Source organism: Crocodylus porosus, unplaced genomic scaffold (genome assembly GCF_001723895.1).
Source record: "Crocodylus porosus isolate Cpor-Errol unplaced genomic scaffold, CroPor_comp1, whole genome shotgun sequence".
NCBI classification, from domain to species: Eukaryota; Metazoa; Chordata; order Crocodylia; family Crocodylidae; genus Crocodylus; species Crocodylus porosus.
Genome location: NW_017728924.1, coordinates 14,037,696 through 14,051,772, shown reverse-complemented (window position 1 = coordinate 14,051,772; position 14,077 = coordinate 14,037,696). Strand labels below are relative to the sequence as shown.

The following is a 14,077-nucleotide window of genomic DNA, read 5'->3' as shown; positions in this document are numbered from 1 at the left end:
GTAACTGGGCGAATCCGTGGGCTTGTCCTGACTCCCGATCCTGCCTGTTAAGGAATCCTTCTAAGGTTCCTCCCTGCCCCTTTTACCGTGGGCCACTCAGCAAAACTCAAAAGAAAATGCTACCCATCTGCTTCCCGGGCTAAAAATCAAAGTTTGGGACCCCTGTCCCAGAGACAGTCCTCTCCTTACATAATTCTCTCTGCAGCACCCATATGGCTGGGTTCTGCAGTTCTTTAACAGCCGCTCAGGACTGCTGCCAGCCACCCTGGTTCCCCTCTGCACCCGGTCCCTCGCCAAGTGATTCCACCTGGCAAGGTCCAGGACTCTACAGCCCCTCTTGCTGCTGGTGGTTTGGATCCCTGCTGGGACAGACTCTGGGTGCTCTCCCCAAACCCGTGCTGGTCCCACCTCGATAGCCGGGTCTTCCTCCATCCCCCTTTCTTTGGGGTGGCTCCTCGCATCAGGTTCTGTCTTCAGATCCTTATGCCCAGCTCCGCAGTTGCCAGCCCGGGCATCCGCCACTTCTCCCCAGGCATTATCTTCCCCACTGTCGGGGAAGAGAGTGAGGCTTTGGGGTTTTCTCCCCTCCTGGCTGGTCTCCAGCTCTCCTCCCCACCTCCGTGTCCCGGGGTGCTCTTTATCCCTCCGCGCCAGCTCCTCTCGTTATTGATCGCAGCTGGCTGTAGTTTGAAAGAGATGTGGCTAATCAGCCGCGTGGATCCCGCCGCCGCTTCCAGCTTTCCCGTGTTGTCGGCTGCAGGTAAGGAGCTTATTGTTTTCTTTCCTTCTCCCCTTCTCTCCCCAGTCTTATTTCGGGTCCTGGGGTTCTCCTTTTCCCCTTCGGGGCCATATTGTGCCATCACCCTGTGACAGCCAACTTACTGTATTAAGCAATTCTATTCAAGTAATCCAATGCTAAACATTGTAATAGTCTGGTATGTCCATTTATAGCAAGTCAGCACCTTTGTCTCAGATTTTTTAAAACTTTTTATGAGTAGCTAGGAAGTATAAGCTTAATACGAACAAAACTTATTCCACTGAAATCTGTCGGTTAATTATGTATATGAAAAAGTAGAAATACTTTATCTGTACTTCTCTGAAGAGGACAGGTACAGAAAAGTATTACTATTTTGTGTAATAAATCTAATATTATGTGAAGGAACAATTAAAGATACTTCTTGATGGTGATTCCTCTTACTAGCCTAATACCAAATGAAAGGTACAAGAAGAAAGTATTTATTAAAATGGAATTTTTATTAATTAAAAGTTCAAGTAAGCACTGAATCAAATGATTAATGAGAAATAAACATTTTAAAAATTTAAGGTTTTTATGGAAAGTGAATAATTAAAATTGAGCTGTTTTGGCCTACTTTTAACAATATAAATTTTAAAGTATTGATATAAATATGTAATAGAGCATGTTTTTATTTTGTAAAAGTAAAGCAATTAAAAGCAGTCATTAAACACAGTTTTTTGCTGGATTGTGCATAGAGGAAAATTTGAAGCTGCAGTATGCCTTGTAAACCACCTGCCTCAGGAAAGGCTGTGCATTTATAGGATCACTGCATGCTTTTCAAGCACAGGGCTTATCAGACAGTTATATTTTTAATGCTAGACATTAAAAAAAAAAAAGATGTAAAAGTAGAATCTTGGGCCAGTAGTAACATTTCTGTTTGTTGGTCATCTTTACCAGGGTCACTTTTAAAGCTCACACTAAAATGAGATGATTATTCTCTTTAAGTGGTTTGGGGGGGAAAAAAGCGTCTTTTTTTGCTAAGCATAGCAAGTCACCCAGCATGTTGATGGTATTAAAGAGAATCTATGTAAAGTTTGGACTACAACTGATGAAGACAAATAAATGGTGAATTGCTTCCGCTGTCAATTTTGAAACTCAACCATTTTCTTGACTATGAAACTTGTAAATCACTCAAAGTGTGAAAGTTAGAAAGTTCTGGGATATTTTTGTTTTAAATTGGCTTCTAAAGCTTGGGAGAGATTGATCTAAGAAACTTTGTACTGCATTTAAAGTAAACTCTTAAAACAGTTGCAAAAAGTTATCTGTTGTAGGTAGTGCTCAGTGCAAGCTTCACTGTATTCTATAAACTAGTTTAAATATTTTGCCTACAAACAATGTGGAGGGGTGTAGAGGATTGTTTTATGGAAGAGGGGACAGGGAAGAGACCGGGTGGAAGTGATGGCTGTGTGAGATGTAGCTGTCCTGCATTTACAGGAATAAAACAAGGCAGAGGCCCCGCTTCAAGGAATTTGCATTCCAATATCTACACAGATTGCACAACAAGTAAAGATCATATCAACATAGCAATGTATTTGACAGTAGAACCAAAAAAGATTGGGGATTGTTTTTTGAGTGGGGAGAGAAGGGGCATGATGGAATGATGGCTGTATGAGAACTTCCAGCATCTGTGGTCACTTTAGAATTGTATTTATGTCATTTGTTACAGTGGAGAGCACTTGAGAAAAGGCTAAGGAAGGCTATGCAGAAATTAGTTTTGAGGATAGACGTGGGGATGAGGAGAGTGTTTGTTTGCAAGGTGTAGGATAATTGCAGGCATTAAGAGTGCACCAATAGAGATTTTTGGGGCCGATACCAATAGCCAATTTCTAAGGTGGCAAATCAGCTGATACTGATCTGATTTCTAATACACAGCCCAGCAAGTTGAAAAGCAGTGTCTGGCTGGTAAGATTGTTGTGGTGGAAGTTGGGGTGGGGAAGGGCAGGGTTGCGTGGGGAGTACAGATCAAGGTCCCTACAGTGCTGGAGGGAGTGGGGCTGGGATAGGCACTGGGGTAGGCACTGCCTAGCCAGGGCAGAGTGCAGGACAGAGCCGCAGCTTGTCTGGAGGGCGAGGGGGGAGGGTGGCTCCTGCCACTGCATGCACCCTGGGAGGCAGGGGGGGATGTGTCCCTGGATCGGGGCTGGCTGGGGCCATAATTGCGCAGGACTCTTCCCGGTGGGGGCTGGGCTGGACTTGAGGTGGGTGGTGGTGGCACTGGGAGGGGGATACAGGGGGAATGGGACTGCAGCCACCCCAAAATTTGCCATAGCTTCCCCAACCCCTACTCCCAGCACTGCTACCACCCACCCCGAGTGCAGCCCCGGCCCCAGTCCCTCCTGCCCTGCCCCACGCAGATCTGGGGGCACATGCCCTCCGCTCCCATGCCTTCCCAGTGTGTGCGCAGCAGCATGAGCCGCCCCTCCTTCTCCCACCCCCCAGACAAGCTGTGGCTCTGTCCCGTCCCCTGCCCACCCCAGCCCCACTTTCTCCCTCACTGCTACACCCTTTCCCTCTCCCTCCCCCTCTGCCCTCCCCACAAGAGACTTACCAGCTGCATGCAGCTCTCCAAGCTGCCAGGCTGTGCTCATCACTGCCTATGTGCTGCGCTACAGCTACATGCATGCAAGGGGCATTTATCAGCCACATTATCGACCGCATCAGGCTGATTTCCGATAGTCAGTTTTCTTTATCTTGGTGTCGATCCGGTATCAGACCAAGGTATCAGTGCACCTCTAGCAGACATGAAATGTTATATTAGAGGATATGTGTGGAGTCAGGCTAGTATGATCCACTCAACAGGGCATTGGACTGGCTATCAGGAGGCATAGCTTCTGTTCTTGGCATGGTTCCTGGTCTGTCTGACCTTCCCCCTAAACCCTTTGCAAATAAAATAAGTGAGGGTCCTTAGCTCTTTTTATAAACCATTTTAGGTCTGTTGATTTAAATAAAAGATGTTGTTAAGAAAAAAAAAAAGGAAAGGACCAATTAAAGTGATGCTGGGCATAATTTCATTTTACTTGAATAACATGGCCCCTGGTAAATAGTCTGAGAAGGTTACTACTTCCTCTTCAACTTCAATACTGAGCTGAGAATTGAAATCCTGACTGACTTGAGATTAAGGTAACATGAAAGCTAATTTTCGTTTTACCTTGAGATGATACTTCTGGTGCCACTGTCCAGCAAGGCAGTTAATGGTAGCAGAAGAAATTCCAGGTGTAATCACAGCATCAAATGGACTTTACTGTTTTGTGAACTTCAGGATTTTGATGAGCCCCACAGGTGGAGCTATCTTGTAATGCAGCTGTGATCCTTTTCAGTGTAGAATATGTAATTACTAGGCAAAGGCATATGTCTGCTTTTAAGGTAAACATTGTATTTTCTTGCATATCATACCCCTCTCCATAGGACATGTACCATGTTTTTGGAAGGCAGTAAGTATGGTATTTTTTTCAGGGACAACACAGGCAGCTACGGGTGAGCAAAAACCTGTGTCTTTTATGTGAATGCCCTAGTTGTTGGATGAGTGCTGTCTGCCCACCTAGCTTGAGAACAGAAGAAGGGGCAAGTAGTTCAGCTTAGCCACTAGTACTTTGCAAGTCTGGTGAAGGCCCAACTAGCCAGTGAGGAGAAGACTGGCTGGGCCAGGGGCAGGCAATTATTTTGGGTTGAGGGCCACTTACCAAGTTTTGGTGAGGTGTTGAGGGCTGCAAGAGTAGCCCCGCACCTTGACAAGCGTCCCACCCCGGTCACTATCCTGGGACCAGAAGTCCTTGCCCTTGCCTCTGGAAAAGAGAGATTCCCATCTTGGAATGAGAGAAATTTTTTATGTAGATAGATACAATTTTTTTCCCGTGTGTGTGTGTACACACTAAAAATCAGATACCCATAATATATTTTAATTTAATTTAAAAATATGTATATTTTTGTCCTGATTTGTGTGGTTGTGCTGTATATGTAGAAGTGATTGCATAATAGCAATGCAGTCTTACTCCTGTATGTTGTGGAGGGTATGGGTGGGTGGCTGTGGGGTTTGTGGGGCCTGTAGTGTGTGTGGAGGGGGAGGGTGGCTGGGGATTGTGTGTGTGCATGTGTGGTGAGGTGTGTGTGCACAAAGCAGTGAACGGGTTTCCCCCAGTGCGTGTGGATACGGTATTTGTGGAGTTTGTGATTGTGTGCATGTGGGGAGTGTGTGGCTCTGAGGTTTGTGGGGTGTGTGTGGGAGCCCCCCTGCATGCGCCTCCCTGAGCCGGTCAGCCCTAGCCCACCCTTCACCCCACACTGCCCAGCTGTGGCACATCCCACCAGTCCTGGGCATGCAGTAGCAGTGGGGACCAGTGTGCGCAGCCACACCCTGCACTGGCTCTGGGCTCCCCCATCCGGGCTCAGCAGCAGCAGCTGGGCAGAAACTGTTGCCCTGCATTAGGGAAAGCAGGCCCACCCCGCTGCCCTTGCTGCCACTGGGTAGTTTTTGGTGCAGCTACCCAGAGCATGTCATGCTGGGCTGCCCTACGGCTCCCTCACCTCCACTTCTGAGCCGCCCTGTAGCAGCTCTACACTGTCACCGCTGCTGCTCTGGGCAACCCAGGGGCAGTGGTAACGGAGCTGCACGAAAGCCCACGCTCTCGGAGACCGCACCAAAAACTGCCTAGTGGCGACAAGGGGGAGGGACTGCTTTCCCCTGTGCTGAGCAACAGTTTCTGCCCAGCTGCTGCTGCCACTGCTCCTCAGCCTGGACGGGTGAGCCCAAATCTGGTGCTGGGGCCCAGGCTCAGCAGCGGTGGCATGGGAGAGAAACTGCTGCTCAGCAAAGGGCACAAGTGGCCCCTCCCCATCCTGCTGCCGGCGTTTCCTGGTGCAGCCACTTAGAGCCCACATGGGGCTGCCCTGTGTCTGTTCTGCATTGCCACCACTGCCCTGTGGGGCGACCCAGAAGCGGCAATGACGATGTGCAGCCCTGTGCAGGCTCTGGGCACCTGCATCAGTACTGGAAGCACCAGTAGCAGGAGTGGGAAGAGCCACTTTTGCCCTGTGTTGTCCCGTGCTAGTGCTGCTCAGCCCAGGGCATGCAGGATTGGGGCTGTGCATATTGGTCCCCACCTGTACCATGGGCTGGGGGAGAAGAGGGATGGCCATGAGCGAGTGCGCTGGAGTGCAGCGAGAGCTCAGTATAAGTGTGGGGCCAGCGCCAGCAGGCCCCAGAGCAGGGTGGCAGAAGTGCAGGGTCTCAGCCGTCACAGGTTCTATGGAACCGAGCTGTCTCCTCCCTCTCCCTGCTGGCACAGCTCAGCCTGCCACGTTGCTCTGGGCCCCGCTGGCGCTGTCCCCAGGATACCACGCACCCGCTCACTCCCACCCCCCATGCTGTTGCTGCTTTCCCTACTTTCCTGCCTGCTGCTGCAGCGGGACTCTGGCACCATGTGGCTGCCAACTGCATGGCTGCAACCACAGGACTTGGGAGGAGCCGGCCTGGCCCTGAGGACTGGGGCGATTGTCTGCGGTCCTCCCCTGCCTCCTTGCCCACCCCCCCCAGTGCTTCGTGTTCTTATCTGTATTTTGTTCCGGTGCAGGGAGGCTGGAACAGCCCCATGGTTCCAGGCCAGAAGGCTCTGCTAGACGGGGGCTTCTGGGTGGGGTAGGAGGTGGGACGGGAGGGGTGGGGCAGGGCCGGGCCGGGCCAGGAGGGTCTTGTCACTGGGTCCTGCTGCCTGCTTGCCCTGTCCTATTGCCCTTGGCTCCTGCTATCTTTGACAAGCAGCCAGGAGCACATAAGTATTAATTTTCTAATTTTAGGGGCCATATGGGCCAGATAGAATGGCTTGGTGTGCTGCATTTGGCCCATGGGCCATATTTTGCCTGCCCCTGGGCTAGGCAGTTCTGCTGCTCCAGGATCTGTTCTCAGCTGACTGCAGGCTCTGCTGGGTGCCCGCCCAGTTTGACTGGTAATCTAGCTCCTGCAGGATCTCTGCTCTCTTTCTTCCCTCATTTAAGATGGCACCCCTATTTTCCAGCAGCTAACTCTTGGTGTAGGAGGCGGACAGTGTCATGTTAGGATATCATGTACTGGTGATTAGAAGCAAAAATAACTTGTTTTTTTCTTGTTCAGGAGGAGAAAAGCAGCGAGTTGCCATTGCAAGAGCAATGCTAAAGAATCCTCCTATCATATTGTATGATGAAGCAACATCATCTTTAGATTCTATTACAGAAGAGGTAAAGTAGGGTCAAGAACATTAAAGGCTTTTCACTTCCATTATTGCATCTATTTTTGCCACCCTTCAACTTCCTTAGAAAAGTTCCTATCACTTAGCTTTTTTCTGACTACTGTTCTCTAATGCCACTTCCTGGTATTGTCAGTGTAGAGTGGTGAATTCCTCCAAATGAAGGCTAAGGGCTGAGATGCTGTTCCCCAGCCTACCTTGAGTGAGAGTCAGGAATGTCAGGCCTATAGCTGAACTGATTTCCTGTTTTACATTGTGACACCTTGTTGCAGCAGTAATCCTACGTCATTTGTAATAGCCTTATGTACTTGTGAAGTAGAAAGCCTAGTGTCCACTTTATATGGAGTCATTTGGTTGCCTTTAGCATTTATTAAAAATAAATCAGGTAAATGACTAATATAATGAAAAATAGAAAACCTTTTGTTTTGCTGTGGAACATCTTGCTGGGATGCAAGTCAGGTATGTATAACCTGCAGTGCTCATATTAATTTATATTCATTTCACGGGAAGGGCTGTGAAACATCAGGATGTTGTGACACAGATGTCATGACACTACCACAGCAACTGCATCAGATTTCATAACCACATCTTTGCATTCAATACAAAAATCTCAGCACTAAGAGTAATTTCATGAATTAACCTCCTCACCTAAAACTAGAGCTAAGTGCATTTTTGCAGATTGTCTCTACTTGTGCATAGTATTTGGCATACTTACTGACCTCTGATCTCTGCATTGCTTGTATTTTACAGTTGCGGCTACTTCTCTTTACAGAGTATCATAAAAATAAAATAATCCACCTGTCTGGAGTAAGCTGTTTTTTTGGACTAGTGACTTAATTATTTGTAGCATACTTCTGGAGAGTACTGCTTTATTTTCTCTCCCTCTTCATTTTGCTATATTTATTACAAGTTTTCCAGACAAAGCTGAAAGTTTGCCGAAAACAGCTCTACTTTAAAGGTAGCAAATAAAATGAGTTCATTATAGAAATGTGTATCATATAGTCAAAATGTGTTTTTTGACAAAGGCGAGCTTTCTTTAAGGATGGCAAAATGTAAATCTCAGCTTGTGCAGTCAACATCCAACCTCCTAAAAAGCACTCTTTGTGCTTGATGAATATGTTCTGGAAAGTGAAAAAGTAGTTGTGTGGTGTAGATATGAAATCTATTTCAGAGCTGTTCTAATTTTGAGGATGCTAGTTTCCCGTTTGCCAAGACTTAGCTTTTCTTTACTAGCCTGTGAGCCAGTTAAACGTACTCACTTTTTTGTCACTGCTAGCAACACAGTTTTTTACTCAGCCAAAATACAAAAGTTTTTTTGAATCCAATCAAACACCTCAGTTCCTTCATCCCCTTGCTCCTCTGTGAATTGAACCCCTCTTGGCTTCCCTTGGAATTGTAAAGAATTAGTCATGTCTTATTTCTTGGCTCTCTCTGTCATCTTCCATAAATTTCATAGTTCTCTTTTGGGGGCTTTGGCACTACTGAATGCTTTCTCCTGCATTGTTTGACATGTTAAATGACCTGATTTTAGTTCCTCTTAAATGGATACAATATATGTGCGCACACATACACCGGCACTTTTTATCTTGCAGAACATTCTGAATGCCATGAGGGACATGGTGAAGCACAGAACATCTGTTTTCATTGCCCACAGATTGTCAACTGTAGTGGATGCAGATGAAATCATTGTCCTGAATCAGGTGAGATCATCATCTTCTGAAGTTGTACTTTGATATGTCTGTGTCTGTTAGTGATTTGGTATGTGTGTGTGAAAATCCAGCACAACTCTGTCTTTATATAGATCAGTGGTTCTTAATGTTTTTTGTACCAGAGCCCATTTGTAAAGATCGATGACCAGTCCTGAGCCAGTAAATAGATTAAGTAGAAAGCAGCCCCCTGATCCTCCTGGCGCCCCTCACTCCCAACTCTCTGCCCCCAACCCCCAGTGTGTGAGGCAGGGGTGGGTGTGTGCTGAGCATGGGGGTGGGCTCCAAGTAGCCCCTTGCAGGCTGGAATTCTACTAGCCTGCAAGGGAAAACCTATGGTTTCCCATGCTTTTCTCCTTTAAAATAGAATCTATTTTTAAAGTTTGTTTATGACTCTTGTGTATTCTTGCAACCCATTTTGGGTTGCAACCCACAATTTGAGAAATGCTGATATAGCTCCCTTTGCAACAACTACAGTTTATCAGTGGCAAAATATATATGCATACATGTGCACGCATGTGTGTGCGTTGTGTTTTAACTGCATGTATTTTTAAATGGGTTTAAACGGTTTTCTGGGATGGTCTGGTCTTGGTTTAGGGCAGGGGTGCTCAACCCCCAACCTGAAGGCCAAATGCAGCCTGCAGAGCTATGGCATCTGGTCCACAGAGTTCCTAAAGTCAGGAAATTTGGCAGTGGAGGAGGAGTGGTGATTGTCATATTTACTTGAATATAAGATTGCTCTGCATACAAGACAACCCCCCAATAATTCAATTCTATATATGGAAAATTTAATAAATTTGTTACAATTTTCCAGGTATAGGAGGTTTGCCTTGAATTTGTCCCCCTCCTACTGCTACAGCAGGGAAAATAAATCTGGGAAAGGGTAAGGTAACCCCTTTGTCATGTCATATAGTTCATTGGGCTGGGCCCCAGCAGAGTCCGCAGGATTTCAAGCCATGGTGACCCTATAGCTCAGCACATTTATGTGTACTCCAAATACCTCCTACAGAAGATCCATGAGCTAATTAGCCTCCCACTTATGACTGGAACCAGGGGGTTCTTGTCACAGGTCCTGGGATCCTCCGAAAATGTGTATGCAGATGAGGTGCAGGGTGAACTGGTCCAGCTTCACCTCCAGAGCATGGGACCACACTAATCATATGCAACAAGCTGAGTGAGGGGGCAACAGAGGGATTCTGTGTAAACCGCTTGAGGCCCTGTTTGGTGATGTTTGCCAGATGTTTAGGGCTGGTGAAGAAATGGGAAAGAAAGTCACAGCTCAGCTGTGGGAGTGAAGAGGAAGTGAGTACGTATCCATTGTAGTGGCTCACCATAATTTGTAAAAGTCAGCACTGAGCGGCACTGTGCTCAGTGTGCACTGCCCGCGTCTTATCCAGATGGGCTGTGCTAATCGCTCTTTGTGGTAGGTTCCCATCAGCATGTGTGTCCAATATGAGACGTGTTTTATAGTCATACTTGGTGTTGGCTGCATTTAATCATCTTCATAATTTGTTTCCATTACTGAGTGCAGGCACCAGTGTATTTAATAGGGTTTTCTTGTATGCAAATATAAAATGTGGGGCTTTTTCCCTCTTACTGATTGCGGGGGAGGGGGTGGGGAACAGGGGCAGACCTTGTCTTCTATTCGGGTAAATATGACCACACTACCATCTCTCCCCTGCTGCCAAGTTCCAAAGCCATGCCTCATGCCCCCTATGCAGCTGGGTCAGCACTGGGCCACAGCCCTCCACAAATCTCTGCAGATCAGTTGGGCCTTTCTATATCCACCCCATTTGCCAAATTGGGCCCACCAGCCCAGTATGGACCTGGCACTGCCCATGTGGTCTGTGGGGCCAAAAGGTTGAGCACCACTGGTTTAGGGTGTTGCACATTTTTTCCTTATTTTATTATGGATTCCTGTCAGTGTGCATTCCCAATATGCACACCTTTATTATACTTCATTTTTACCAGTGAGTGGCCATTTTCCAAATATCCATCGTTTCTCTCTCAATAGAAGAGAGGACAGCATGTTTTGGTGTGCCTGCAGATAAATTGTTGCAGGATTATTCAATCTAATTATGTTAGGAATCTGAGCACCGTTTTCTACTGTAGCTCTAGAAAATTGTAACTATCCTTACTTGTCTTTCTCCCCTTTCCTCCCAAGGAAGACCTTTCAGAACTTGATTGATTTATATCACTGTTTAGGTATCACCTCATGCTGTCTGTTCTAAGTTCACCTCCTTTCTGTTAAATCTTGGGAATGGAGTTTTTTAAATTTTTTCTTTTTTTTTAAAGGTTGGTAAGTTCATCAATCTTAATTACTTTAGCTTACATGTTATGGATCTTAAATTTAACACTGTGTAATTAGTTCTCTTTAATTGCTACTCTTGTGCTCATAATCCTAGAAATCTTGACTGAAATATAGCTAGAAGAAAAGCAGACAGGATTTTGGGTGGGTACAACAAATGGTGATGCAGGACTTTCTTAAAGGAATTTTCAGAGCAATGGTATCTGAGTATCACCTGTGCTTCACATGGAAGAGACAAAAGAGATGAAATTAAATAGCCTAAATTTCCTGCCACTTGCAGCTTTTGTTAAACATTTAAATAGTATATATTTCTTGGTCGGGACGTTTTTTATAATTGTACTTTTATTTTCTTTAGCTTTATTATATATGTAAAACCCATACAAGACATTATAATACAGTTCAAGACAGCACAGTGTTTTGAATTGTTGAATTTAAAGATGCACAAAATTAAACCAGTAACGTAGTAACAGCAGAACAGCTTTGAAGCTCAGGTTCATAAGATGTGTTGCTTTCTACCCAATGATATGCTCAGTCAGACAGTAAGAAGCATCCTGCCCTGCCAGCTGGCTGGCTCATGAAGCCTTGTTACTTCTTGCTCTGTGAAAGGTGCTTGTTTACCCCTGCTGTACCCTTTAGGCTATTAGGAGAGCCAGTTAAAGAAGCATCAAGAGTGGTGGAGGGACTGGGAAACAATATGTACATCACAAAGCAAAAGTAGCTGTATAATTTCACAGGTATAGCATTTTTCTCATGTATTCAAAATCAAAATAACTCTTGCACCAGTAAGTGGACAAGCCCCTTATTAATGATATTGAGGTCAGTGCTTCAAAGCTAGGTGAAGAAGATGGAATTGTTTTCAAGGACTGAAAAGGTCCCTTGAAACAGTTTTGTTTCCAGAGCCCAGCAGAGTGAACTCTCTAAATTAATCACTTGGAATTTTACAAAATTCCATAGTTAAGTTGGCAAAGTGCATCTTTGTTAACGTTTTGCCAGCATGAGAAGTAATAAAAGTGACAAGACCCAATTTTGTTTCCCAGCATGTTCATCAGCAGCTGTCACAAGGAGGTAAATTTAACTGTAGATCAGAGTTTGGAACTAATACAAAATCTATGCAGTTGTGCATATAAATGCCAATTTTTCCCAAAATGACTTGTAAGAACAGCAAGAGAAAACAAATGCATCCTTTTCTTTTGAAGCAAGTGTAAGTATGTCTCTTACACAGTTCTCTATTAAAAAAAGGTAGCGTGGTTGTCTGTAGTTTTTAGTAGAGACAATTCATAAGACAGTTTTCTAACCCACATTGAATACAGGATGCAGCTAGATGCTGTGTGGTCTCAATACTGCTTTGGAAAGTGCAGTCACGAACTGGGGAGTTTTAAACATACGAGTTCACCAGTTTAACTTGATCATGTTAATTCTGGCTTAACTACGGATCTCTCTGTAGGTATTTTGATTTGAGGCTTAAGAGTGGCTTTTAAGTTAAAACTGTTCCTAATCAACTTAAGCTAAGCCAATATATATGACATACTCATTCTGGCACATTCACGTGGGCTATACTCTACAGGAATACTAGTAACAACACCTAGCAGTTGTATGTAGCACTAACCCATTTTAAATAGCATGTTAGTAGTATTTTAAACTTGGCAGGCAGGCAAGTTTTAAGTTTTTTCACACTGAGACCCTGGTCAGAATTCAGTTTTCAGAACTAGAGAGCACTCCAGAACTGTTTAACACAGTTAAACAGGCAATTAATTCAGCTGGAGGGCTGCTTAACAAGTTTTGGTGAGCTGTTGAGGGCTGCATTGGTAGCCCTGCCCCTTTACAATTGCCTTACCCCCCGGTCATCATATTGGGACTGGAAGTCCCACCCCTACCCCCTGACCTTTGCCACCGAAAGTCCCTCCTCTTGTCCCCCTGGAAATACTCCTTTTGGAGGGAAGGATTGCCATCTTAAAACCAGAAAAAAAACCAAACACACTGAAAGTCAAATATATCTACTAAGCCTGAAGCACAAATAGTAGTCTCCCTTAGTCAGCCAAACCAAGGGGACCCCAAGGCATAATCTAGACCCACTCCCAATAAGTCTCCCACACTAGGTACAAAGGAGAACTTTATTGGTTACAAGGAGTAGGTTTGAAATAGGGTACAGGGTTGAGCAATATCAGAAATCTCATAGAGCAAACTGGTATGGCTGGGTAGCCTTTGATCACGTATCTGAGTTACTGCAAGCTATATATCTAGCTAGATCTCAAGTAGCTTACTCACAAGTATTATCTGGAGGCAGGTGGAGATTCCCTCTGGAGGTAGACAGTTCATTGATCATGGGTTTTTTTCAAGAGAGAGAGCAAGTTTCAGATGGTCCAGCTCTTCTCTCTCTGAGTTTTCATCATGGCTACTGCCCCTTCTCCTGGGCAGTCCTTAACTTTATATAGACCTTATGACCTCATTTACCTGGTCCAATGGAGGCCAGCACCTGTTGGCTGGCTGCCAGCCAACTAATTTGAAATGTATCACTGGTTGCCAGGTAGACTGGCAGGGTCTCTAGCCCCTTCCCAGTCAGGTTGGCATTGCTTAGAACAATAGGGAGCGTAAGCCCCTCACCCAAATATGTGATGGCAGTCACATAGGCCGAGGGAACAGGTTTCCCCCCTCCCTCAGGAATGTGTCCAGCTCAGGTTACAACTTAGTGTCACTTGAGAGAGGGATGTCTGCACATAGCAGAGTTTTTGGGGAGAGACAGAGGTGGCATTCTGCCACATCCTGCTTCCCCACAGAGTCCTGGGACCTGCACAGCAGGGGACAGCAAAGGCAGCTGGTTCCAGGATGAGGCTTCCCCTGGTGCTGCATGAGTGTGGGAGCTGCAGGCGTGCTGCACTGTGCAGAGCCCCCACGATAAAGGCAGGCTGCATTCCTTGCCCCCATGTGCAGCAGTGGACAGGGCCTCATGTTGCTAGGTGTCAGCACAGGGCACAAGCACCCCTGCCTACTGCTGCTGTCAGCAAGGGATTCACACCATTTGAGGAAGTGTGTGGTGGGGGGTCCCTATACCCCT

General features: G+C 45.9%; 1 protein-coding gene across 1 annotated transcript in view; it reads left to right on the top strand.

The window, feature by feature from the left end:
* Positions 1-14,077, top strand: part of ABCB7 (ATP binding cassette subfamily B member 7) — an 83,199-nt gene that overhangs the window by 64,932 nt on the left and 4,190 nt on the right. The window contains exons 14-15 of the mRNA XM_019540371.1: positions 6,900-7,003; positions 8,604-8,711. Coding sequence (XP_019395916.1) covers positions 6,900-7,003; positions 8,604-8,711 — 212 coding nt within the window. The remainder of the gene's footprint in view (positions 1-6,899; positions 7,004-8,603; positions 8,712-14,077) is intronic.